This window comes from Pituophis catenifer, unplaced genomic scaffold (assembly GCF_029215685.1).
Source record: "Pituophis catenifer annectens isolate HBS135680 unplaced genomic scaffold, rPitCat1.0.hap2 SCAF_1, whole genome shotgun sequence".
Taxonomy (NCBI): Eukaryota; Metazoa; Chordata; class Lepidosauria; order Squamata; family Colubridae; genus Pituophis; species Pituophis catenifer.
The window spans coordinates 44,044,786-44,071,235 of record NW_027256881.1 but is presented as its reverse complement, the minus strand read 5'-3'; the positions used below and the strand labels follow the sequence as shown (position 1 = coordinate 44,071,235).

Here is a 26,450-nt window from a genome sequence, read left to right as displayed (position 1 = left end):
GAAGAATAGTGGCAATCAAGATGAATGTATTACCGAAGATTCTGTTTTTATTCCAAGTAGTACCGATAAATTTAGGGAAAAAATTCTTTGAAGAACTAAATAAATTGACAACAAAATTCATCTGGCTAGGAGAATAAACCACGAATCAAATTAAAACTACTACAGAACAGTAGAGATAAAGGAGGGTTTGGGCTACCAGATTGAGAGCTGTATTATCAAGCGGCAGTTCTCACATGGTTCAAATATTGGATAAACTTAAAGGATAAAAGGATTCTAGCATTAGATTCTGGTATCCTTAAGATTTATATTGACTGTTCCCTGTGACTATCATTAAGTGTTGTACCTTATGATTCTTGATGAATGTATCTTTTCTTTTATATACATAGAGAGCATATGCACCAAGACAAATTCCTTGAGTGTCCAATCACACTTGGCCAATAAAGAATTCTATTCTATTCTATTCTATTCTATTCTATTCTATTCTATTCTATTCTATTCTATTCTATTCTATTCTATTCATTCTAGAAGGACATGATTTACAATTGGGATGGCACACTTTCATATGGAATGGGAAAAACAAAATACACAGCTATTTTCAGAGACACCAAATTAGAAACTCTTTATTACAAGTATGGCAAAAATTAAACAGACCCACTACAATAAAATACCACTCTGGCTATCAACCATGGAAGCTTTAATATATCCAATATAGACAAAATAGCAAGGTATAAAGTTTTACTAAACGACCAGGAGAAGCTAAAAATGATACAAGAATTAAAAAATCAGGGAATGGATATGGATTGGTGGCCATATATGTAAATTGAGACAGATACAAGAAAGATGTAGGACTGTATGGGTTTTATAAGGAACCATAAGAATTATATAAGATTTTTCAAGGGACAGAAGAAAAACTGATAAGGAAAATATACAACTATGTATTGCGATTTAAAATGGAAGAGGAAACCGTTAAGAAAACTATGGTTACCTGGGCAAAAAATTTTGGATATACGATAGAATTAGAGAAATGGGAAAAATTGTGGGAGAAAAATTACAAATCGACAATATCAGCAGCGTACAGAGAAAACCTATACAAAATATTCTACAGATGGTATGTACTCCCAGCGGGACTAGCAAAAAACGTTTCCAACCAGATCACCAGAATGCTGGAAATGAGGACAGACCCAAGGAACATTCTACCACATGTGGTGGACATGTGCAGCAGCAAAAAAATACTGGATAAGAATTAGAAAGTGGTTAGAGGAAATAACTAAGCAATGAATAGCGCCAAAGCCAGAGTTATTCCTATTAGGCATACTTACAGGAAATCATGACAAAAAAACTCAATATCTCATACTACATGTAATAACTGTGGCCAGGATAGTCTATACCCAAAACTGGAAAAATACTGTCAGAGAAAAGTGTGATAAAGAAAGTGTTAGAGTGCGCCAAAATGGATAAATTAACAATGGAAATAAAAGATAGAGGAGAAACTGAATATTATCTGATGAGGAATTTATGGTATGACTGGTTAGACAACAGATGCAAAGATTAGGAAACCAACAAAGAAAGCGGATTCAGTATTATAGTAGGATAAGATGTGATATAAAATGTAAATAGTCAAAAAAAGAAAAAAACTTAGAGTAACAACTATGTATTGTATATAAATATACATAAATAAATATATTAGTATATATAAGGGAACCACGTGTATGTAATAACATACTGTAGTTAAAAGGAAGAAATGTATTTATACTGGATATATACTGATATTGAAGTGTTGCAAAGATGATGAAAATTGTGACATAAAATGGAAAAAAACTGCTTAATAAAAATTAAAAAAAAATAAAAGTTGGGATAGAATCTTTGAATGAAAATAAGTGTTTATGTTTCATTGAATCTAGTACTGCTTACAAACATCATTTAGAGAGATATTGCCATACTGCTAAATGATGTAATAATATTGGTAACATTCCATGTCAATTCTTTTGATAATGTCACATCATGGTTTCATGTAGTTGTTAAAACATTGATGATTGGATGGAGCCTTGAGGAACTCCTTGTATCTACTCCTATTTTGAGGAGATATACTGTATGAATAATATCATTGCAAATCAGTTCCCTATTTCCAAATACCTCCAAAAGAAGTCTATAGGTAATAGTATTTAAAGCCACTGAGAGAAAAACTTTGTGCGACAACATAGTCATACTCTGTAATCCTTTAATGGTATCTGTCAGTCCAATTGCTAAGCCATCTCAACCTCAGAAACTGCTTAGAGGCAGTTTGACATGGACATAGTTAATATTTTTCCTCTTAGAACTTTTGAAGATAATTGGTGTCATTTTCTCTATCTCGTGTCACAACCAGAGCATCATATAGATCAGAGATCTTCAAATTTGGCAGCTTTAAGACTTGTGGACTTCAATCCCAGAATTTTCCAGCCAGCATAGCTGAATTCTGGGAGTTGAAGTCCACAAGTCTTAAAGCTGCCAAGTTTGAAGACCTCTGATGTAGATTGTCTATTACAAAGGACCCTGGGAAGACCTTTTTAACAGTTTAATCATTCATTGCCTCCTTTAATCAAAGGAGTCTTCCTCTCTCCTTCCATGATGCATTAATAACATATATGTTCAATATTCTAATCATTTCCATTCATGATGAAATCAGCTACATTGAGCAAAGATCCAAAGAATTGATAATAAACAATGCTGCCACAAGCAACTTATTCATATCTTCAGGACTTAAAAAGTGTACCCCCTTATCTGAGTCTGCTGTCCAGATTAGCCCAGCTATGAAAACAAATTATCAGCAAGTATCTCAGAAAACTGAGAGAAAGTTTCTGGGAGCAAATTTAACTTGGACAGATTTAAATGCTAACCTGGGAAAGCTCTGCTAGATGTGCGTTTGCCAATTCAATATGTACAAAATAAATGATTTCTTTCTTGCACATGCTGCCCTAATATAGGGCTTCAAATGAGCTCGGTGCTGTTAACTGAATTTTTAATTTGTATTCCAATCATCTACCTAGTTGCTTTTATAGTTTTCTCTACAGTTGTTTTAAAGCAGATTGAAAAGGATAATCAAGTACGGGATAATCTGTTCTAGATAACCAACAGGACATTAACAGTCTGTGAAAAGAAGTTCTGTTAATTAACTGCAACTATGTATTTTTTTCTGAACATAATAGATATACTGTATATATACTATTATTTTAAAGTACATTATTGATTGTAACAATAAAAGACATGTAAATAATCTGATGCTATTGGTTTCTTTCTACTCCTAAAATATATCTTTGGAGTTTTCCATTTGTATATCAAATGCATATTAACATCTGGCCAACCAATTCAAAGATTTTTCCACGTGGATTAATAGGTCAAAAATAACCACATTTTATACTGCACTAGAAAAAGATTTTGTTCCTGAAAAATGAAGGGGGAAAATAAATTAAAACGGTCATTCCAAATCATGTTTTTTGATTCAAACAAATCTTGAAACAATAGTTTTTATTTAAATTCTGCCCACATGCAATTGTTGACTAACAAACTACTGTCTTTTCTTACTGTACTTGTTTAGGTCAGCCTGCTCTTCGTGAAGCTATCTCTTTGTCCTGCATCACCAATGGAAACCCGGGAAACAGAAAAAATAATCGTAGTCCATCTATCCCTATTGCTGGGAAAAAAACTCTCTCATCTGCTGCTAAAAGGTATACCTTATGCTGTCTGTCTGTCTACCGTGTTTCCCCGAAAGTAAGACCTAGCTTGATTTTCATGTGCGCCCAATATAAGCCCTATCCCCTCCCAAATAAGCCCTACCCCCAAAATAACCCCTAGTTAAGGCCTCTGATGGCAAAACAGAGGCTGGGGGCATCCTGCATGAGAGCAAGCTGCAAGTCTAGAGCACTGGCCCGGCCCAGCTGTGGCTGACGCCACTTCTCTCACCACCTCCATAGCCTGCTCGCTGTTGTCGTAGCACCTTATGCAGCACACTTAAATTTAGCGCACTTCACAATGGGGGAGACGGCATCTCCTTCTCCTGGAGCCCATTACAATGCGGAGCATTGGCCACAATTGGGCCGGGCCAGTGTCTTGTGGCAGAGAGAAAGTCGTGCATCTCCCTGAGCGACCAAGGTGCACGCAGCACCAAGAAGCGCCGGAAGAAGTGCCCGTGAGATGACAGGTAAGTACAGAGGAGTTTCCCTTCCACTCTAGAATATGGAGCAAGTCTCCATCCCCACCGTCATCCTTACCTTCTCAGGCAACGTGAGGAGTGACTGGGAGGGTGAGGGGCGGGGCCAGCCAGTTGACAGGGAGCTACATCAGGGGGATGAAATAGCTTCATTTATCTGGAAACCTGAAATGACTTTTGATTTAAATCATATGGTAAAAAGCACCCAAAGAAGAAAGAACATCAGCAAAAAAAAAAAAAAACCCAACCCTCGCCTGTTTTTGGAAATGGTTCAAGAGGAAACACACACACAGACACACAAGAGAGAGAAAGGGTGGGGGGAGAAAGGGAGGGAAAGAGATAGAGAGATGAGTGAGGGAAAAGGGCAAAAAGAGAGAGAGAGAAATGAGAAAATGATGGAGGGAGAGAAGAGAGAAGAAAAAGAAATCAGAGAGAAGGGGGAGAGGGACACAGAAATGAGAGCTGGAGGGAGAGAATGAGAGGGAAACAAGGAAAATGAGAGATAGAAGGGGAGAGAAAGAAAGAAAGAAAGGAAAGAAAGAAAAGAAAGGGAGGGAGAAAGAGAGAGACCCATTTCCCACAGAAAATACCCGGAGCCACAAAACCCGGGTAGGCGTGGCTGGGTTCATGTGACTGGGCGGGAATGATGTTCAGTTGGCATGCCCACCCAGGTTTTGTGGCTCCCAGTGTTTTCTGTGGGAAATGGGTCCAAATGGCTCTTTGAGTGTTTAAGGTTGCAGACCCCTGGAATAGACAGTGATGGAATGATGATGAACTCCATGGATCAAGTAATGTATAAATCATTCAATAAATTCTTAGACCAAGTATCCATCTTTTAATAGGTAAATTAAAATTTCTTAATGTAAAAGCTGGATGAAGAAAATTGTTTAAATATCTGTTTCTTCTGTAATTAACCTGATTCACTTTTAATGACTTCTTTCCTATTCATTTGCTTTAAACATATTTTATATATTTATATATGTGTACACATATTTTTTTATACTTTGTTTTGCAGCGGTACAGAAAAAAAGAAGGAAAAACATCAAGGACAAACAGAGAAAAAAGAGGACTCTCATTCTAGTGATCAAAACCCACAATCTCAAGCATCACCTTCTCCCCAACCCTCTGCACAGATTCTCCCAACACACAGGCAGACCCCAGAAGTCAAGAGCTCTGCTCCAGGCAAAAGGTTTCCTAAATACAGAGCTAGGAAGCAATTGCAGCGATACTAACCTTATGCTTTGCTCCCCATTAAAAGCATGTATATGTCTTTTAAAATCTTTCTTGAAAGATTTCTATTCTTTTGAACTCCCTTTAGAGTTCATACTGCTTATTGCTGGAGAGTAACAGTTCTCCACCAAGCTACTTTTCTCCCAGAGCAATTTATTAGAAACATTTAAAATGGTAGTCAATTTAAAATAGCACTGTAATATACAAAGCAAGAACAAAATATATTAAAACATTATTTAAAAGAAGCCCAAATAATGGTAAGAGTTTTCAGGCGCTTAATAAAATTGTGTTGTTTTTATTGCCTATCTGAAATTCAACAGTGATAATCAATTTGACCTCCCTTTAGTAGCAGTTATGTAAGGTGTGAGATATTGGTCAACTAGAAGTCCACTTAAACTCTGACAGGATGGCTTTGATCCACTAATTATCAGCTGAATCTACCCCACAGGATTATTGTTTCTGTGAGGAAAATAGGAAGAGCAAGCATTATGTGAACCTCTGGAGGACAGGCAGAACATGCATTTAACAATTAAAGCCAGAATTATAAATGGCTTGCTACTAAGATAACTGCCCTGAAGTAAAATCAGCCAAAAGAAAAAAGTATACTGAAGGCAGGAGAGAAAAATAAGTGTAGTGGCCAGGACTGTCCATTTAACTATGTATTCTGAAAGACAAATTTATACACAGTATGAGCAATCAACTGTCCATATACATAGTTACGATAGTGGATCCTTGGTGCATTTCATAGTTTAATCAGCATAAAATATTCAGCTATTCAGATGATTGCATACTAATGACCCTCAATTCTTCTCACTAGTATTATAAACCTTTTTGCACATTGTTTCTTAGGTTGTCATTCGGTGTTGGGTGGCTTGCAGTGCTTCCTTTTTTCTGCTGGGTGCTTTGTATTACCTTCTTTGTTTTGGTACCAGTTTAGGAAACTGTTTTCCATCATGTCTGATTGCCTATTCTGGCTATTATTATGCAGGGAATTGAGAAGAGGTTTTTCCAATCTCCTAGCACTCTTGAACTATAGATACCAAACACTGGAGTTGTGACATGCACATGTAAAGGAGTAGCTGTAATACTTTCTCTGATTTAGGATAAAGGAAATAGTCAGAAAAATTTCCTAGGCATTCTGGTTCTAGAATCTTTGAATATTTTTTTTAAAAAAATTACCATAAAAGCTCTGAACTCTTTGAAGCAAATATAATAGCCTTGAGGCTTGTTTCTGGAATAATCTAAATAGAGTTTCCCGATTAGATTTTGCATTAAAAAACAGAGAGACAGAATATGCAACCTTCTACGTAGGTTATAAATCATATCTTCAAATTATTTTGCATGTTAGTGCTGGATAATCCCTAATTTGATTTGGATTTAATTTGAAAATTTGAATAAATTATTCTGTGTATGGCAGTCAACAGTCCTGTATGATTCTAGTCAGAGGCTTTTGAAGCTCACTAAAGATTCTATTTAGCTAAAATATAAAGTGTACGGTCTGTCACTGAGAAGTAACACCTCTTAAATATCTGAATCAGGCTGAAATCTTGTGCATTTTGTCCCAAATATATCAGCAGCTGAATTTTTTTTTAAAATTCACCATCCAAATCTTGTCTAATTTCTTAACATACAGATATATTGTTGCAAAAGGGGAAGAAGCAAATGCTGCTTCATATGGTTGAAACATGAGTTTTATATTCCTATTTCTATGAAATATAAAACACACCTTGGATCCTTAGATCTGCAAGCCATGTTTCAAACACAACTGTTTTTTACTGACCCTTCTGTCCTAAATAAAGCTATTATATTCCATTAAATAATCACTTAAGCTCTGATGACCTTCCATTGCCTAAGATGGCTAGCAGCTTGAGCAAAAAATGTGTGAGCAAGTATGCTTTTTGCTTCTTCAAGAGCAGTTTGAATCAGAGATTAGATCTGAATTTCCACATGTCACTTAGGTTTTGGGAGGGGGAGTGTTCACATGTGCTGGGAAGATGTATTTACTTAGTTTTTACAGTACTTGGGGACACAGCAGATGCTTTCCATGTAAGCAAAATCATGAGGTTTAACGCAGCTCTAACCAATGCATGTTTAACAGTTTGTCATGAACTCTGTTATCCTGCACAAACTTAGCTTTAACACGGATTTTGTCTGTTCTTTCTGGTATCTTCCTGTACAAGGTATCTGTTCCTGGGATCCGCATGTTAATTTGTGACTTTCTGAGCAAAGAAAATGTGTGCTCTCACTTTTTCCTCCTAATGTTTGACTTCATAACTTTTGTTACTTTCTTTTTTTCCTTTTAGCTTTTGAAGTTCTTGTGGAAATTAACTTACAGTTACACAAATTGTCTTTTTAAAAATTGTCTTAACGGGATTCATTGCAAGACAGTTAATTGGGCAACTGTAGGAACTGTGACATATTGTAATTTTCAGCCTCACAGGATGACTGAGTAACAGTCTTGTTTGCTTAGCTAGAAAAGATTTGTCCTGTATCTCTCAAGGAAGTGGGCAAGGTTCTTGGTTCTATTATTCTAGCCATTTCTTCATTAAATACAAGACTGTCCTGATTGGTAAAGACTTGTAAGAAGGTGACATATGGCTTGATCCACACAGTAATAAATTCCTTTTGAATAAGACAGTAATAATACTTTGAATGGGGTATGGTACACTTCTTAAAAGCCATCATTAGACCCAAGAATCTTGGACCAAATTTATCCAATCTCAGTGTCCTTTTTGGGGAGGAAGGTTCTTGAGATGGTATTTGGACTGGACTTTCAGGATTCCACACCAGAGCATTGGATTCAGATAGCATTTACTCATAACTGTGGGTGGTCATCCTGTCCCTTCTTGTCTCCCAGCAGCTTTCAGTACCTTCAATCATTGTATCCTTCTGGCCCAATTAAGGAGATTGGGAGTGGCTGACTTGGTGTTGCATGATTCTCCTCCTTTCTCTATAGCTGTTTCCAGTTGGTATTGGGGAAGGGAGATATCAAGCTTGAAACTTCTGAATCCTGCAGGATGCCTGAGCTTCATGCTCTCACCCTTTATGTTCTCAGCCTTTATTTAACTTCTAAATAAAGCACTGGAAACAACTGTCTGCCTGGGGTCAAGAAGCACATGTATACAAATGATAGTCTATTGTACATCTCAGCCTCTTGCACTCAAGATGATGCCAAGATTTTGTCCCAGTGCCTAGAGGCTATTAAGGTCTGAATGAGGAGAGCCAGGTTTAAATTCAATTTTAACAAGAATGTTTGACAGTGGGTTCATGGATCATCTGGCTTTGGTCATTTTCTGTCCTTACTTCTGAATTATACTTCCCCAAATGGAATATATGTACAGTTTGGGGATCTGCCTGGACTTGTAGCTATTGTTTGAAGTCAGGTGGCAACTGTGATTTTGAAAGGAAACATTATATTTCTCATTTTCAGTCACTCATTGTGATATCTTACTTTATTTGGCAATAATTTATTCTTTGTAATCTTATCAAAGTGTTAAGTCTACCAACCATTTTCCATCTGGAAAATAGAAAATTGAAGAAGAGTTTTGAGCACATGTCCAACCAGGGCTAATAAGCTCCTTTATTTAAAAATCTCACCTGGTTTTCCCCCTGATTTAAAATGGGGAAAGTTATCAAGGTATTGTTTCTAGATTTGGGAATAACAATGCCATGCCAATCAATGATCTTTTTTATTTTTACCAAGCGTTTTAAAGCAACCTTTGATAACTGTGCTTAAAAGGCTTTAAGAAATGTTGCCCTTTTGACTGTCTTTCAAGATCCAGTTAGAACACTATCTAATCCTTCTTTCTGAGGGTCCTGTGGATTTGCTTGGAGAAAGGCCTATCCTGGCTTTCTTTTATCTCCTGTTGCTTGACCTGTTTTGTTTCCAGCACAGTTGCTTGCAATATCTCATTTAGTTCTTGGTTTAACATATACTAAATATAGAAATACACTGTGCTTGTCTTTCTAGTTTGAAGAGATTGTCAACAGTTGAAAAATCACAAAGCACATGGGAAAGTTCAGAAGACAGTCGTAATAAATTAATAAGAGCAACTTCTGCATCAAAATTGATACCCAAAAGTGGCAAGAATGCAGATAAGTAAGTACTGGAGTCCTTGTTGGCATCCTGAGTTGTTACTCTATAAAGTTTTGTAAAAAATATAATAATTTTGAAGACCAATGATGTCTATCACTATCACTGATAGAATTGATTTCCCCCTTCCTTGAGTTTATCACTGCCACCACTCAAATCTGTTGTAAATAAAAGCACCAAGAGAAGATTTGGGTATTAAGATGGGGAAGATCACATTTATTGAACAAAATTATGAAATGTTGGATGTAACACTGTACAATTGCATTTACTTTTATCCCCTTTCCAATATTTTGATCTGCAAGTCATGAACCTGCATGCTTTTTGTGGTGTAGTTCTAGAAAAGCTCCAGGTGTATGTTTCATTCATCTTCTACAGACCTGCATTCTTACTTGACCACATTTTTTCCTTTAACTAGGTAGCTTTGAAGTCAATTGTTCTGTTACATTACTTAATCAGAATTTTTCCATTATTCAGATTTCATATAAAGCCAAATTACTTTTTCAAAATATAAAATGTAAAACATTGAAGTTCTAAAAATATTGATCTTTTTAAATGCATATTTTATTCATAATCTTTCATGTAGATGATTTAACACTATAATTTGTATCAATGTCACTGTATTTTAAGATCAAATTGGTCTTTCCTTTGTTTATAGCACCCTTTAACTCTGTTGGAAAACAATAGTCATTATCTCCAACCAGTAAATCCAATGTGCCCTATCACCTGAAAATTATGCTAACCCATCTGAAGAATTCCAGTTAAGGATGAATGAACTATACTTTCAGATTTATACTTTCGTAGATTAGTAATACTATGCATTTCTTTCCATAGACACAAAGATGTGATCGTCAGCCAAGGTAATCAAAAATATTTGTTTTTTGCTATTGTTTTTATTAATTAAGATTAAGATGTTGGTAACCATTCTCAGAAGTTGTTTTAGAATAATTAGCATCTTTTGTTAACATGATAAAATTTAGTTTACTGTTTACAGTTCAGTAGATTTGTTTCTCTTGCCTGCTTACCTCTGCAGTGGAAATGTTGCAAATATTAGTTAGAAGAACCTTGCCTCTAAAGAACCTGTGTCCTGATTTAGCAATTTGTCTTTTATAGAGGGACAAACATATTCATGCTTATGACTTCCACAAATTCATAACTTGCCCATTTATCTGCAGATATGGAATAATCTTCCTCCTCTGTTGTATGGTTCAGATGACTTGCTTATCTATCCCTGTACCTTGGCAAATGCCCTTTACTTGTTTGGAATTTATTTTGTGACACTCCATACACCAAACTTTCCTTCCTTGATTTTTTCCCAAATTTGTTGAGGTTGCAACTCCCCATATTTCCCAGCTACTTTATATGATAATGATTTCAATATCAACATACTGAGAATCCTAGGTTGGGAAAGGCTGCTGAAAACTGACATTTCTCTATTATGCCATATATTTATTTATTTATCAAATTTATATGGCTACATGTCTCACATAGGGTTTAAATGCTACTTCTACCATATAGTGCTAAGAAGGTTATATAACTCCATACAGTACAATATGAATATGACAATGTATAACATCTCTTACCGATCTTGGTCAAGACTCTTATAAATATGCAAATTTCTTCTTTAGATTAATGTAAATTTTAATATAGCTTTAATTGTATTACATAACCATACATTACAGTTAAAGAATTATTGAAATGTACATTAATATAAATCTTATCAACTTTAAACTAGATAAATAGTAATTTATAAAAACAAGAATAGCCATATACACAGTCAAATTGAGTCAGAGGATTAATAGTATAGGTACAATAGTCTGGCACATAGTAGAAAGATTTTGTCCTTTTTTTATTACCATATTTTTATTTCTTGTTGTGAGCTGTCTAGGACCAGGCAGCCATACAAATTACTTAAATAAATAAATACCTGAGATATGTGTCAAAGCCAGCATTTATGCGTCCCTCATTACCTTTTCTTCTTTCTTAGTAACAGTGAGGAGGGATCTGAATCTTCTACTTTAAATTTTACCACAGACCACATTTAGAGTAAGATTAATCTCAGTTAAAGTTTATTGAATCATGACAGCTTTATAAACTAAGGTTTGAAATTGGTTTATCTCACTAAACCACTTATAGTAATAACCTTCATAGAAACCTAAATGGTGGTTATCCAAAATAGAAGGAATAGGTTTCTCCTCAAGATAGAAGGAAATGTAGGAAACACAAGCCAAATCTTAATTAAACTTGTTTTAAGAATAATAAACTGATTTATTGTTGATTCTGGATGAAGACCTACAAGCATAAGAGATGGAAGCATTCAGAAAACGGTGGGAAAACATTTAAGTCTCCTGGGACATTCTTCTGCTGATGTAAAAAAATTACTATATTCTTAAAAAAAGGAATTCCATAGGAAGAAATCATGTATTACAATTTATCGAATATTTGATTGAGTCCATATAGATCTGACTTTAGATACTGATTTTTTGCCCTACTATAATTATTAATTAACTGATCAATAGCAGAATTGTACTGTTTATTGACGATTACTTACGTTGTATTGTTTCCTAGGGCCATTTTACATAACCAAAAGTAATCATAGCTTATACTTTTTAAATACTTCATGACTGTTTATCCCTATTGTTTATAGTCTGTTTCTCATTTGCTTATGTGTATGCAGTGCATTGCAGTAAAGAATAATGCTTTGTGTATCTTATAAACATACTCAAATCCCAAAAGTTTATGGCATAATATTTTAAAGGGAAACATATGAAGAGTTCTCTTTTTCTTCATTATTTTTCTTCTTTTAATGTGATTCAATTTATTATAGCATTAACAGCATCAGTTAACTGTAGATATCTTTTTCAAAGTATACAAAAACCTTGAAATGAATATCAACAACATGCCGTGACTTTTAATCTGTTCTAATGGTTCTAATAAATTTTCTACCATGTTTGGCTTTAGATCAAGGGTGCAACTATGTGCCAGTGCCTATTTTAAGGACTCAGCTTTTGACATGGCTGAATATGCAATAAAGCCTTGATAGGTTGCTGCCAGGACAGCAAGTCTCTACTTGCAGATTTCTTTAACAAAAAGCGTTAATGCAGTACAGGATTATCTCTTTGAATACTTGAGTTGAACGTATAGAATAGAAGTATAGCCACCCAACCCTTCGTTTTCTTCATAAATAAAACATTTGTTTTATAGATATAAGCGCTTTTGCTTAAAAATATTGTGAGACATATCTGCCAAACTGCAATTTTGCATTTTTTTTTCTAATTTGCCTGCAAATATGAAATCCCTTTCTTTAAATTGATATATTTCCATAGTTCTGCTTTAAGAAAAACTGGAAATGAAAAATAGCTGTAGAAATAGCTGGCCTGCAAGTTTGTGTACTTACTGAACAACTACGCCAGAAGTGGGTTTCAGCAGGTTCTGACTAGTTCTGGAGAACCGGTAGCGGAAATTTTGAGTAGTTCGTAGAACCGGTAGTAAAAATTTTGACTGGCCCCGCCTTCATCTATTCTCTGCCTCCCAAGTCCCAGCTGATCGGAAGGAAATGGGGATTTTGCAGTAACCTTCCCCTTGAGTGGGATGGGAATGGAGATTTTACAGTATCCTTCCCCTGCCATGCCCACCAAGGCATTCCTACCAAGCCATGCCATGCCCACCAAGCCATACCCACAGAACCGGTAGTAAAAAAAATTTGAAACCCATCACAGAAGTACGCTGTTTGAAATGATGGGGATTCTAGTTCAACATATTGAAAAAGCACTAAACTTGGGGAAGACTAAATTAGTCTCTCTTGCCACTACATTAAAATCATACAAAAGATAACTTAGAATTGAAATGTCTGCAAGAAAACAGCCAAGCCTCAGAGAGCACCAAGCACCTTCATGACCTAGAATTGTACAAATACAACTAGTTTTGGCTTCTTTGTTGCACTTATTTTGCCATTTGTATTTATCATTAACATTTTGAAAACAAAAATTAATTATTTTGAAAAGAAAGCCTGGTATAAAAACCCTCTGAAATATTATGCATTATGACAAAATCATTGTGTTTCCTTTTGCCAAAAGGAAATGCAAATCAGTGTTTTATACATTGAAGGCTACAGTTTTTCTACCTTAGATAGAAAAGAAGTGATTTGATGGAAAAGGATGATTGTATCCTACCTCTCGATTACTTACTTTCAATGCCAGAGCTGTATATCAAAACGTTCCTGTTTTGAACATAGGGTTGCGTGCCGTGCTTTAGCACACCAGTGTTGCGGTGACATTTACACATTCTTTGTGATGGGCAACTACAGTAAAGAAAAATAAGCAGGCCATCTCAAACTTTCACTGTATATTTTTTTTAAAAAAAATAAGATTAGTTCCTTTTTCATACTTCAATTACAGTATTATAGCAAACATTTTTGGTTCTCTATTATTCTGTAGGCAAGATCACGATACACAGTTAGTGTTGCTTTCATATGAAGAAGAATATTCTGAATATGTATGTAAAACATGCTTCTTTAGAATATCCAATTAAAATATTATTTATAAGCATTTGATAGGTTAGGACTGATTTTCTATCATTGTGCTTTTAAATATATGACAGATCACACATTTCTTTTTAAAAATAGCTATACACTCTTGAAAAATTTAAGAAACACTGAGGATTAAAACATGTTGAAATCTTACTCAATATGTACATGAACAATGTCTTCTGGTTGTTTTTTTTAAAATAACAGTCTTTAAAAAACTGTTAAACAATTTGGAAAAGACCCAGTAAAATTCAAACTAATGTTCTGGAACATGGTAATTAAGGCAATATAAATTAAAGGGCGTCAAACTGTTTCTTCTTTTAGCTTGTATTTGCAGGAACTTGGCCCAGAGCTAGGATTCTTTGTTTGAAAATGCTTTTGTTGATCTGACATTATCTATATAGTTTTCAAAAGATTTTTGCTTTAATGCCTTAATTGCCCTGCAGGTTTGTATACTGACAAGACCATTTCATGGTGTTGGCTTTCAAAGAGAGAATCAAGGATAGTGTAAAAAGCAACCCCTCCTCCAGATAATCAAGTTATCTGAAACAAAGAATTTATTTTATAAAGTTTGCATAATATGGAAACTTTCTTGTTATTTCCGTGCATAAGAACTCAAAAGTGGCTTAATATCGTTGTAGGCCATTATTTATAATCTAAGCTCCATGATCTCCATACTTTGACTTCTTGTTTTTCTTCTGATGTCATTGAATTTTCTTAGGAGTTCTATGTTTTCAAAAGTTCATTAAGAGTACTCAAAAGTACTTGCTTCCCATGATAGGCAAGTAGAAAAAAATGCCTGCCAGGAAGCAGTAGTAACTCACCTCAGTACAATTTGTATATAGCACATTTTGGAATGATAACTAAAGGCACTTTATGTCCACTGACTGTTGAACTATTGAATATGCAATTAGTTTGATCTAGACCAGAGGTGTCAAACTCACAGCATCATGTTGTCGTCATATGATGTATTGCGACTTTTTTCCCCTTTGCTAAACCGAGGGTGGGGGTAGCCAGCATGTGACGCATCCAGCCTGCAGGCCATGAGTTTGACACCCCTGATCTAGACTGAATTATTGAAACATAAATGGAGTTGTTTTACCATATGTTCTTGATGATTTTCCTTTCATATTTCTCATTTTACCAAGAATGTGTATTAGGTTATATTTTTATGATTTAAGGAAGACCTGTTAAGATTCTTCCTTTACACCAGGGGTGTCAAACTCACATTATTACGGCAGCGTTTGTGATGTATCTGGACTTTTTTCCCCTTTGCTAAAATGGGTGTGGGCATGTCCGCATGTGATGTATCCGGCCCATGGGCCGGGAGTTTGACAGCCCTGCTTTACACAATCTGCTATACAGGCATTTTCATACTTCTTAACAATTCATTTTGTTAGATATTGTTATTCTACTAAGATCTGAACAACTAAAAGCTCTTGGCAAATTTAGTGCAGCAACTTCCACAGGGCCACATGTTCCCCATACTGTACATGACTAAGCTCTTTGGGCTGATGTTTCATTGGATTCAACTCTAAGCCTCTATCCTGGCAAAGGCATCCTGGCCAAGGCAAGGTAAATTATATATGCAGTAAAACATTTGTAATTACTGACATTCACATAGGAATCAGTTTATAGTTCTAAATGAGCTATGTAGAGCATACTTCATGTACAGTAGTACTTGGTACTCGACTGCTTTGAAACTTGTAAAATTTTGTACTCAACACATTTTGATGCAAAACTTTTGTCCTAGTACTCAGCATTTGTTTGGTACCTGACACACAAGCTAGAACTTGTCGATGTTGGCTGCCTTGTGATTGTTATGTTATTCCTTATGGGAAAAATTTGCTTGGTACTTGTCATTTTTGGTACTCATTGCGCCTCCCAGAAATAATTAATGACAGGTGCCAAGATACCATTGTATTTTTTCGGGGGTGGGGGGCAAATATAGTGTTATTCCATGTGATTTAGTCCCCAGAAAGAAACGGGGTTAAGCCAATTTCAATGATGTCCATTTGAGAAAGATGCAGTTGCTTTAGATTTATTTGAATAATCCAGAACTTTTAAACTCTTTGTATCTCATAGTACACATCTCAGAGATGGAACTGCCAGGTGGCATCTCACAGTACTCATCCCATAGGTGGAACTCCTAAGATGTCACAAGTTTCTAGGACGTGAGAGGAGAAATGGAAGCAGTCCACCTCTAGTGATGATGCAGCATACCTGTGGATATTTCAGAGCATGCCAGTGTATTTGTACTAGAGCTATGATTGGAATAGTGTAAGGTGACCAGACGTCCCGCTTTTGGCGGGACAGTCCCGCTTTTGAGCAATTTGTCCCGCGTCCCGCGGCGTTTTAAAAAAGTCCCGATTTTTCATTCTGCCTCCCGAGTCCCCGCTGATGGCTAGAGGGAAAAAAAACTGTTGAACTCTTGCCGCGGGGCTTCAAAGGGCCAACCTACAGCTGATCAGTGTTAAAAAAAACAACCTTGGTATATTTGCAGCGCAAGGCAGCCCTCCTCTCCTGTCGCTTGGGACTCGGAGTGGTAAACAGCGTCTGGTTCGGGGAGCAGCCGGATTTTGCTCTCCATTGCTCTCTCGGCCCCCTGCAAGCTCTCATCTCTCGAGAAGCCCAACCAAAGTTTCCCGCGCCATTTCAGGGAGCGCTCCTCGAGAGACGAGAGCTTGCAGGGGGCCGAGAGAGCAATAGAGAGCAAAATCCGGCTGCTCCCCGAACCAGACGCTGTTTACCGCTCCGAGTCCCAAGCGACAGGAGAGGAGGGCTGCCTTGCGCTGCAAATATACCAAGGTGGAATCCTGATGCCGCCCTTACAGCGGAGAGAAGAAGCCGGATTTTGCTCTCCATTGCAGACACCAGATCGTAATGCACCACCTGCAAAAATGCGAAAATTTCCAAATGTAGCCCTGCCCTCTTACAGCTCTCTTGATGTTCAACTGTTGTCTCTCAAGGAGGATACTTGGCCAGCCTCATGCTTGATGTCTCCCACCTTGGCAGCTTTAAGACTTGTGGACTTCAACTCCCAGAATTCTCCACAATTCCCCAGAATGGGCTCGACGGGAGTTGAAGTCCACAGGTTGTAAAAGAGCCACAATTGCCCAGCCCTGGGCTAGGATAAGCTAATGCCGCGCGGATGGGAGGCGGGGCAGGGCGAGGGGCGGGCGACCCAGCAATTAAGTTGTGGCTTGGAGGAATATATGGGGGAAATTATTTGGTTTATTATTATTGGTAAATATAATTAATTGATTTGTAAGAAATTGGATTGCATGGAAATAATTGGAATATTCATGTTCATATTGATTAATATACAAAAAAGATAGTTTTATAACTAATTGATTTATATTAAAATGTTGAATTTGTATTAAACAACTGTATTACATAATTACATAATTAACCAATGTGAGGATGGATATAAAAATAGATGACAATGGGAAGGGGTATAATATAGAATAGAAGGGAAAAATTGAATTTGATTAAGATTAGAGATAAGGATGAAGGGTAATATTGGTTTTTTTAAAAAATAGATGAGGAATAAATATGGCAAAAAGGAAATATAGAAATTATAAATTTAATTGAAATGACTAAACACTGTTTAAATTTGTGAACCAGCCAAATATTCTGTTCAAAGAAAATACATTGTATGTTTGTATGTGTGTTTCTAATTATTGCTATTTATTCATATTTGTTCTCTTTTATTCTTTAAAGTTTAACAATTCATTCTTTATCTTAATATCTTTATATTTGCTTGGGGTTGGCTTTCTTCCCTTTCATCTTTTTTATTGTACAGCAGTCTTTCTCCTCAAACCTACCACCTCTCTCTTTTCTTTCCTTCTTACTTTCTCTTCCCCCACCCTCTTTTTCTCCTCCCTACTTCCTCTTCCTTTCTCCTTCTCCTCCTCTCTTCCTCCCTCTCTTACCCTCACTCCTACTCTAATTTCCATTCCTTCATCCCTCTCTATTGCTGTATCCTTTTATGCATATGGACTACTCAGAGGGCTGAAAAAGTTATTTCTGACTGGTCCTCGCACTTTTGACCAGTCCTCGAACTTACGACTGTCCTCACATTTTACGTTTTTGCCCTATCTTGTCACCATGGTGAAGAGAAGCAGTTGTGAAATGAGTGACATGGTTGTTAAGAATGCTGCACGGGCATAAATGTGAGGATGGTCATAAGTGTGAGGACCAGTCAAAAGTGTGAGGACCTGTCAGAAATGACTTTTCAGCCCTCTGAGTAGTCCCTATACACATAGCCATGGCCACCCGGTCACATGACCAGCTAGCCACGCCCACCCAGTCACATGACCAGCTAGCCACGCCCACAAAATAAGCCACGCCCACAATGTCCCTCTTTACCAATGTTAAAATCTGGTCACCTTAGAATAGTGCAATGTCCTACTTAGGATGTGCTTCCTCTGCATATTCTTGACCTTTAAAGTAAAATATTACTGATTCTTGTTTTCTTTTTACATTTTAATTCAGATGCTGGGTCCAGCATTATTTATTTTATAATTATTTGACTCATTCTGCTTATAATTTTTAAACCTACCACAAAAGACAATAAGGAAAAAATGAACAAATAAGCAATACAAAAAATACAGACATTTTAGAATCAGCTAAAAATTCTCTTATGCACTTAACAGAGTAGGAGGATGGGAAAGTTGTGGGACTGGATAAAAGATGTGTTCTACTGTGCCAGCACCAATATTCTGAGCCACCAGTTCACTGACATTATTATGAATGTTTTGTCACTGATGATGATATGCTTTTGTAATTCTGTTCGTGCTTTCTGGCCTAAAATTTTGGATCTCAATTTTGTACTTTTATGATGAAGCTTAATGTCAACATTATAGTTCTTTACTAAATCTAACTTTTTTTTTTTTTTTTTTTTTTGCAAAACATTCTCATTCTGGTATGCGGTTTTGTTTTAACAGAAGGCGAGTATATCAAGATGTTCATGCGGGGACGGCCCATCACAATGTTTCTTCCTTCAGAAGTTGACAAATATTACGAAATCAAGACAGAGCTGCCCCCTGAGAAATTAAAACTGGAGTGGGTGTATCCTTATTGCACACTTCAAGGAAAACATTTTCTGTTTTCAATAGTTTGCTTTCCCCTCGTCTCTTTAAAATCTAATTTTCAATTTTGCCTTATTCAAGCGTTTCTTAACTTGATAAAAATTAATAAATTATCTCTTAGGGAGAAAAAAAATACTGTTGTCTTCTGGAACTCCTTGGATGTCAGTTTCCTTGCAGCAACCACTCACCAACTCAATTACTCCTACTGATTTTTTAAAAATAGTTTCACACAGATATTTCCCATAGTTACTTTAGAGCCCTATATTTCTTCATGCTGTTGAGCACTGGATTACCATCACCTATAAAGACAGCAGTTGCCTTCTTGGATCAGGGAGGTGTCTGTCTTCTACAGATTAGGGAACTTTTTTGTTTGTTATCTTGAGGCCTACCTTCCCTTGTGTGAAATTTTTGCATGCCATCAGAATGTTAGACCAAAGCCATATATAAAAACTACATTTTCATTCATTCATCTAAACCATTAAACCATTGAACACATCTACAATCTCAGAAAAGATGCAGCATGCAGAAAGAAAATACTTAATGTGAAGACAACCCGATGAGTTTTAAAGATCAGAGTAGCAAAATGGATGGTGTCATAATTTTTAATTTTACAGAAGGAAAACTTACCCGGTTTACAGTGGATCTCAAGATTTTCATTCCATTTTAATGGTGAATCATGTGGAAATAGGGAAACTAGACTACCTTTCAGATAAATATGGTACATAATTGTGTGAACACAAATATGTGAACGCAGCATTGAAACACTTTTAATTGGGTAACAAGCAGTATTATAAACCGAATATAAACACAGTTTCTTCATATACATTACTCTTTCAGCAAGGCTGTCCACAGGGACATCTGAGAAAGTAGGAAGGAGTGACAAAAGCACTACTTCAATGCAGGCTCCAGCTCCTTTGCATTGTGATGTAACATACTTTTATTGAAGGGGCAGAATTTACAGAGGACCAGTAATTTCATTATTTTGAAGAAAACATTAGTCTTATGGATGCTTCTCCTGCTGTAAAGGGAGGCAGAGCTGGTGAAGGATTGCAAAAGTTATCAACAAAATAGATAGTACATGATATCTGGGAAAAAACATAAGAGACTCAAAATAATCCCAACATGATTCTGTGTGGTATAAGGCAGGATAGTGGAAAATTTTGGCAGGCTTTCACAATTCTATAATACACTGCAAAAACAGTTCTAATAGTCTTTACATTGACTATATTCCCTTACATATCTGACTTATCTTTAGGGCTGACATCCTTTCAGTTCATGAGTGTCAATTTAGGCTAGACTGATTTGTTGTTAGATATCTTGTAGATCAGCTATCCCCAACGGCTTGTTGGCCTGGCTTGGAGGGGGAGGGGAGTTGAGCGTGTGCATGCATGCACGCCGGCCCACAGCTCAGGCAGCCCAGTTGCGAATAGGCCGCTGCCCAGTAGTTTTGTCATATATTGTTTTAAGAATTCATTATCACAAAGTGTGGCATGACATTAAACATGGTAAATAAAAATGTCAAGGCAGAATGTACTTATTAGCTTACTAATTATGTTTGGTGTTTCAGGTTTTGACTATTGAATTATTCTATTTCAAATATAAATTTAAAATTAACTTTCTTCTACTGAAACCCTGAAGTTCATAATCAGTATTCTAGACATCTTTCCCCTTATGACCAATTTCTGGAATTTTTACACATTACTTTTAGAAGGCCTTGTAAAACTAACACAGTTTAAGGACTGCAACATCAGGAAATCTTGTTGACTTATATATTCTGGTGCTGAAAAATGGATTAAGTTACATAATGAAAAGTTCATTACTTTGGTTTACAGATGGACATGTTTTCATACTTAGGTCAGAGATATTTTCTCCATCTAAAGAGCCATTTTCTCCCCATAAAGTGCGTAATCTTTATTGATAATTCCATTCCAAGCTTTTGGGCAATATATAAAAACAGTATGTAGATATAATAAATGTAAATACCAAACATAAATTCAAAACAGTACAAAACTTTAAAAAGATGAATATCAACATTATTTATGTCAGCAGGAATGCAAAAGTGATTTGATAAATACTAAAAACTGAATTGAACTGTGCAGCTGTCAGTCAAGCTTGAAAAAATATATCAGTCTTGTAAAATGATAAATTTCAATTAGAAGTTTCAAAAGGACTTTCAAGTGTCTGTAAGAAAATTCCAGATTCTGATACCAATGTGGACTCCAAACAAGTGTCTTAGGCGCAAAATTCCAAGGACTGGAGTAGAGGTGTATGTTGGATTCTTAAGACTATATAGGCAACATATGAGAAAAACATGTTTTCATGTTACCACAGATCTTTATAGCATAAGCTTCCATCATTAATGCTGATTAATTTTGAAAAACCTTGACATTAAAAAAAAGATACGGTTATCGTGGCAGGGACTGTCGAGCTAATGTTTACCTCTTACCTACTGGAGAAATAGTATATTTCATAGCATCTGTGGTAATACTGTTTAATTATGAAGAGCGGACTCAGCGTCATTACTTGGGTCATACGGATTGTGTTAAATGGTTAGTATATGCTTCCATTATTCATACTTCAGTTACTGTTAAAGAGATTGATAGTTTCACGTTATTTGCCATGTGCCTGATTTCCAACATCCAATATACAAACTTGCCAAGAACAATGATGAAGACACTCGTGTATCATGTGTAAAATCATGTGGTTTCTTTCAGAATTAAGAGGCATTCTTTCTGATACTTGATTTTATTGAAGGATTTACTACTACTATATCATTAATGAATTGTTGTTTGTTGCTTGGTGAAAGTTGTTAAATTGGTATAATCAGCACTCTCTCCATATTGCCTCAGCATTAATAAGTTATTAAGTTATGAATTTGTATACCTAATTAAGTTTTAATCTTTTTCCATTATCTGAACAATCCCTAGTTTTAATACGCTCCTTAGAAAATAATGGTGTAATAAATATAAAATATAAACATTTTCAGGTACTTGAAATCAAAATATTGGTGTGACAATTTAACTGGATTTTTGCTAACATTTCTATCAGTTATAATTTTTTTATTTTGAAAGAGAAAAATTTGAAGTCTTGATTGTGCCTTTGTGCTGATTGTGGATCACCTGAGCAAGATTATATAGATCCATCACAGTGGCACAAAACAAGTCCTGTTTAACATTTTGAATAGAGTAGTCTGGATTCATAAACAGTATGCTGCTATTTCCCTAAAATCTACAGTCAGGTCCAGAAATATTGGGACATCGACACAATTCTAACATCTTTGGCTCTATACACCACCACAATGGAGTTGGAATGAAACAAACACAATGTGCTTTAACTGCAGACTGTCAGCTTTAATTTAAGGGTATGTACATCCAACTCAGGTGAACGGTGTAGGACTTACAGCAGTTTGCATATGTGCCTCCCACTTGTTAAGGGACCAAAAGTAATGGGACAATTGGCTTCTCAGCTGTTCCATGGCCAGGTGTGTGATATTCCCTCATTACCCCAATTACAATGTGCAGATAAAAGGCCCAGAGTTCATTTCAAGTGTGCTATTTGCATTTGGAATCTGTTGCTGTCAACTCTCAAGATGAGATCCAAAGAGCTGTCACTATCAGTGAAGCAAGCCATCATTAGGCTGAAGAAACAAAACAAACCCATCAGAGAGATAGCAAGAGTATTAGGCGTGGCCAAAACAACTGTTTGAAACATTCTCAAAAAGAAGGAATGCACCGGTGAGCTCAGCAACACCAAAAGACCTGGGAGACCACGGAAAACAAGTGTGGTGGATGACCGAAGAATTCTTTCCCTGGTGAAGAAAACACCCTTCACAACAGTTGGCCAGATCAAGAACACTCTCCAGGAGGTAGGTGTATGTGTGTCGAAGTCAACAATCAAGAGAAGACTTCACCAGAGTGAATACAGAGGGTTCACCACAAGATGTAAACCATTGGTGAGCCTCAAAAACAGGAAGGCCAGATTAGAGTTTGCCAAACAACATCTAACAAAGCCTTCACAGTTCTGGAACAAGATCCTATGGACAGATGAGACCAAGATCAACTTGTACCAGAGTGATGGGAAGAGAAGAGTATGGAGAAGGAAAGGAATTGCTCATGATCCTAAGCATACCACCTCATCAGTGAAGCATGGTGGTGGTAATGTCATGGCGTGGGCATGTATGGCTGCCAATGGAACTGGTTCTCTTGTATTTATTGATGATGTGACTGCTGACAAAAGCAGCAGGATGAATTCTGAAGTGTTTTGGGCAATATTATCTGCTCACATTCAGCCAAATGCTGCAGAACTCATTGGACGGCGCTTCACAGTGCAGATGGACAATGACCCAAAGCATACTGCAAAAGCAACCAAAGAGTTTTTGAAGGGACAGAAGTGGAATGTTATGCAATGGCCAAGTCAATCACCTGACCTGAATCCCATTGAGCATGCATTTCACTTGCTGAAGACAAAACTGAAGGGAAAATGCCCCAAGAACAAGCAGGAACTGAAGACAGTTGCAGTAGAGGCTTGGCAGAGCATCACCAGGGATGAAACCCAGCATCTGGTGATGTCTATGCGTTCCAGACTTCAGGCTGTGATTGACTGCAAAGGATTTGCAACCAAGTATTAAGAAGGGAAAGTTTGATTTATGATTATTATTCTGTCCCATTACTTTTGGTCCCTTAACAAGTGGGAGGCACATATGCAAACTGCTGTAAGTCCTACACCGTTCACCTGAGTTGGATGCACATACCCTCAAATTAAAGCTGACAGTCTGCAGTTAACGCACATTGTGTTTGTTTCATTCCAACTCCATTGTGGTGGTCTATAGAGCCAAAGATGTTAGAATTGTGTCGATGTCCCAATATTTCTGGACCTGACTGTATATGGAGCTGACAGATACTTTCCCCCCACTTTCACATAGGTAGTTGGCGTGAAAGCATGCAGTGTTCCTAACAAGATTATTTCTTCTAGTCTTGCAGTTCATCCAGACAAAATCAGGATAGCAACTGGACAGATAGCTGGAGTGGATAAAGATGGAAGAGTAAGTTTTTAATTACTTTATCTCAATAATTGTTTTCTGATTCTGGAAAGTCTCTTAGGAATTTCTCATTTTTACTATTGCATTTGTCTGATGAATAATTCAAAAGGTATAATTTGTGCATGTTATCTTAAATTGCATTTATGCAATGTGTATTTCCCAAAGAAGTCTTCAGTTGACGACATACATTTTGAAAACTTTATTTTATCCAGACTTCTATAACTGCTTGTCTTATGCCATTTTTAAAGGAAGATGTGTAATGGGAAAGAAAATATGAGAAAGCTCTATGATATTAATGAATTTCACATTTCATAGCTCTGAATTACTGTCCTTTTTTTCCCAATAAATCTAAATGCTGAGATATTACTGTTCAACTATATATTTCCTTACTTGTATTATTTAAAACATTTCAGTACCCTTTGATGTGGTTTATGATGGTTGGAAGCTGCAGCCTTATATTCATTTATCTGAGACATTTTAGAATAGATATGGAATAGATAGATAAGATTATAGAATAGATAGATAAGATTATGTCTAAATCTTTTTCTGAATATTGAACTGAAATGCCTTTATTTATTGCAAGGACTTCACTCAAATCAATGTTTATTTGGTAGATCAATACCAAATAATGACTGACTTCATACAAATCAATATCTGCTTTTTTTTTTTTATTATTATTATTATTATTTTTTAATTTGATTTATATGCCGCCCTTCTCCGAAGACTCAGGGCGGCTTACAATGTGCTCAGCAATAGCCTTCATCCTTTTGTATATTTATACAAAGTCAGCTTATTGCCCCCACAACTGGGTCCTCAATTTACCTACCTTAGAAAGGATGGAAGGCTGAGTCAACCTTGAGCCTTGGCGAGATTCGAACCCTGCAGTAATTGCAGGCAGCTGGTCTTAATAACCAGCTTAATAACAGGGTGCCTTAAACCCCTGTAGTACCAAGGCTGCTTAATGGAAATGCCTCTTTTTATCTTTTCAGTAATCACCTGTTTCAAATTATTTTTACTTACAGCCTTTGCAGCCCCATGTTAGAGTATGGGATTCAGTGAGCCTAATGACTCTACAGGTTATTGGCCTTGGAACTTTTGAACGTGGAGTGGGATGTCTGGATTTTTCAAAAGCAGTAAGGAAAACGTCATTTGTTTCACAATCAATGTATTATGTGTGTCTGTATAAATAGCTGTGAATATTTTGCTCACCTATTTTAATATTGCATCTAGCAGACCTAACTTCCAGTGTAGACACAGAATAGAATAGAATAGAATAGAATAGAATAGAATAGAATAGAATAGAATAGAATAGAATAGAATAGAATAGAATAGAATAGAATAGAATAGAATTTTTATTGGCCAAGTGTGATTCGACACACTAGGAATTTGTCTTGGTGCAGACGCTCTCAGTGTACATAAAAGAAAAGATACATTCGTCAAGAATCATAAGGTACAACACTTAATGGTAGTCATAGGGAACAAATAAGCAATCAAATCATATTAGGAAACAGTCAATATAAATCTTAAGGATACCAGCAACAAGGTTATAGTCATACAGTCATAAGTGGGAGGAGATGGCTGATAGGAACAATGAGAAGATTAATAGTAATGCAGACTTAGTAACTAGTTTGACAGTGTTGAGGGAATTATTAAATTATTGAACTATTGAAGCTCTGAAATTTTTTTAGACAAGGAGCGCTCTCGAAGTCAATTTTCTGGTCATTAATTGCATTATTTCCAGTGCCAGTGTATCATATTCTTTTTTATACCTGACTTGTATCCATTATTTTCCTTATTTACTCATTAGCGATGATTGTTCCAAGAAAATGTAGTTTTTGGAACAAAGCTGCTTCCAGCAGTTACTGGTGGTATTGCAGTTAGAGCTGCCTTAAAGAGTTGCAGTCAAGGGTTTGATTCAACCCCACATACTGTGAGGCATCTTTTTGGAATTGAATCCAAACATAGTCTTGGTAGCAAAAGTAGTCATCACTGGATTATAACAGAATGTCAAAGATCAGGCAAATAAACTATATTTTATTTCTGATTTAATTAGATACTTTATATAACTTGCCCAATAATAAACTATATTGGTAACTATAGATATAGGAATAAATAGCCATTTAAAGTTGCAGGAGTAGAAGGCATATAAATGAGTAGATAAATAAATGATGCTATATAATTTGACTGCCTAGAACAGAGTGAAGACCATGATTGGTTCTCAATTTCAGTCTGTTTGATCTATGATCAAAAATGATAAAACTGTTGACGTTCAACAGTTTCTAGAATAC

General features: G+C 36.2%; 1 protein-coding gene across 2 annotated transcripts in view; it reads left to right on the top strand.

Annotated features, from left to right (window-relative positions):
• Positions 1 to 26,450, top strand: part of EML4 (EMAP like 4) — a 149,476-nt gene that overhangs the window by 83,683 nt on the left and 39,343 nt on the right. The window contains exons 3-10 of one of the 2 annotated variants that reach the window (XM_070932368.1): positions 3,575 to 3,704; positions 5,202 to 5,375; positions 9,387 to 9,515; positions 10,341 to 10,366; positions 18,981 to 19,104; positions 21,524 to 21,673; positions 24,096 to 24,165; positions 25,185 to 25,295. In XM_070932368.1, coding sequence (XP_070788469.1) covers positions 3,575 to 3,704; positions 5,202 to 5,375; positions 9,387 to 9,515; positions 10,341 to 10,366; positions 18,981 to 19,104; positions 21,524 to 21,673; positions 24,096 to 24,165; positions 25,185 to 25,295 — 914 coding nt within the window. The remainder of the gene's footprint in view (positions 1 to 3,574; positions 3,705 to 5,201; positions 5,376 to 9,386; positions 9,516 to 10,340; positions 10,367 to 18,980; positions 19,105 to 21,523; positions 21,674 to 24,095; positions 24,166 to 25,184; positions 25,296 to 26,450) is intronic. The other variant, XM_070932367.1, reaches the window with a different exon arrangement.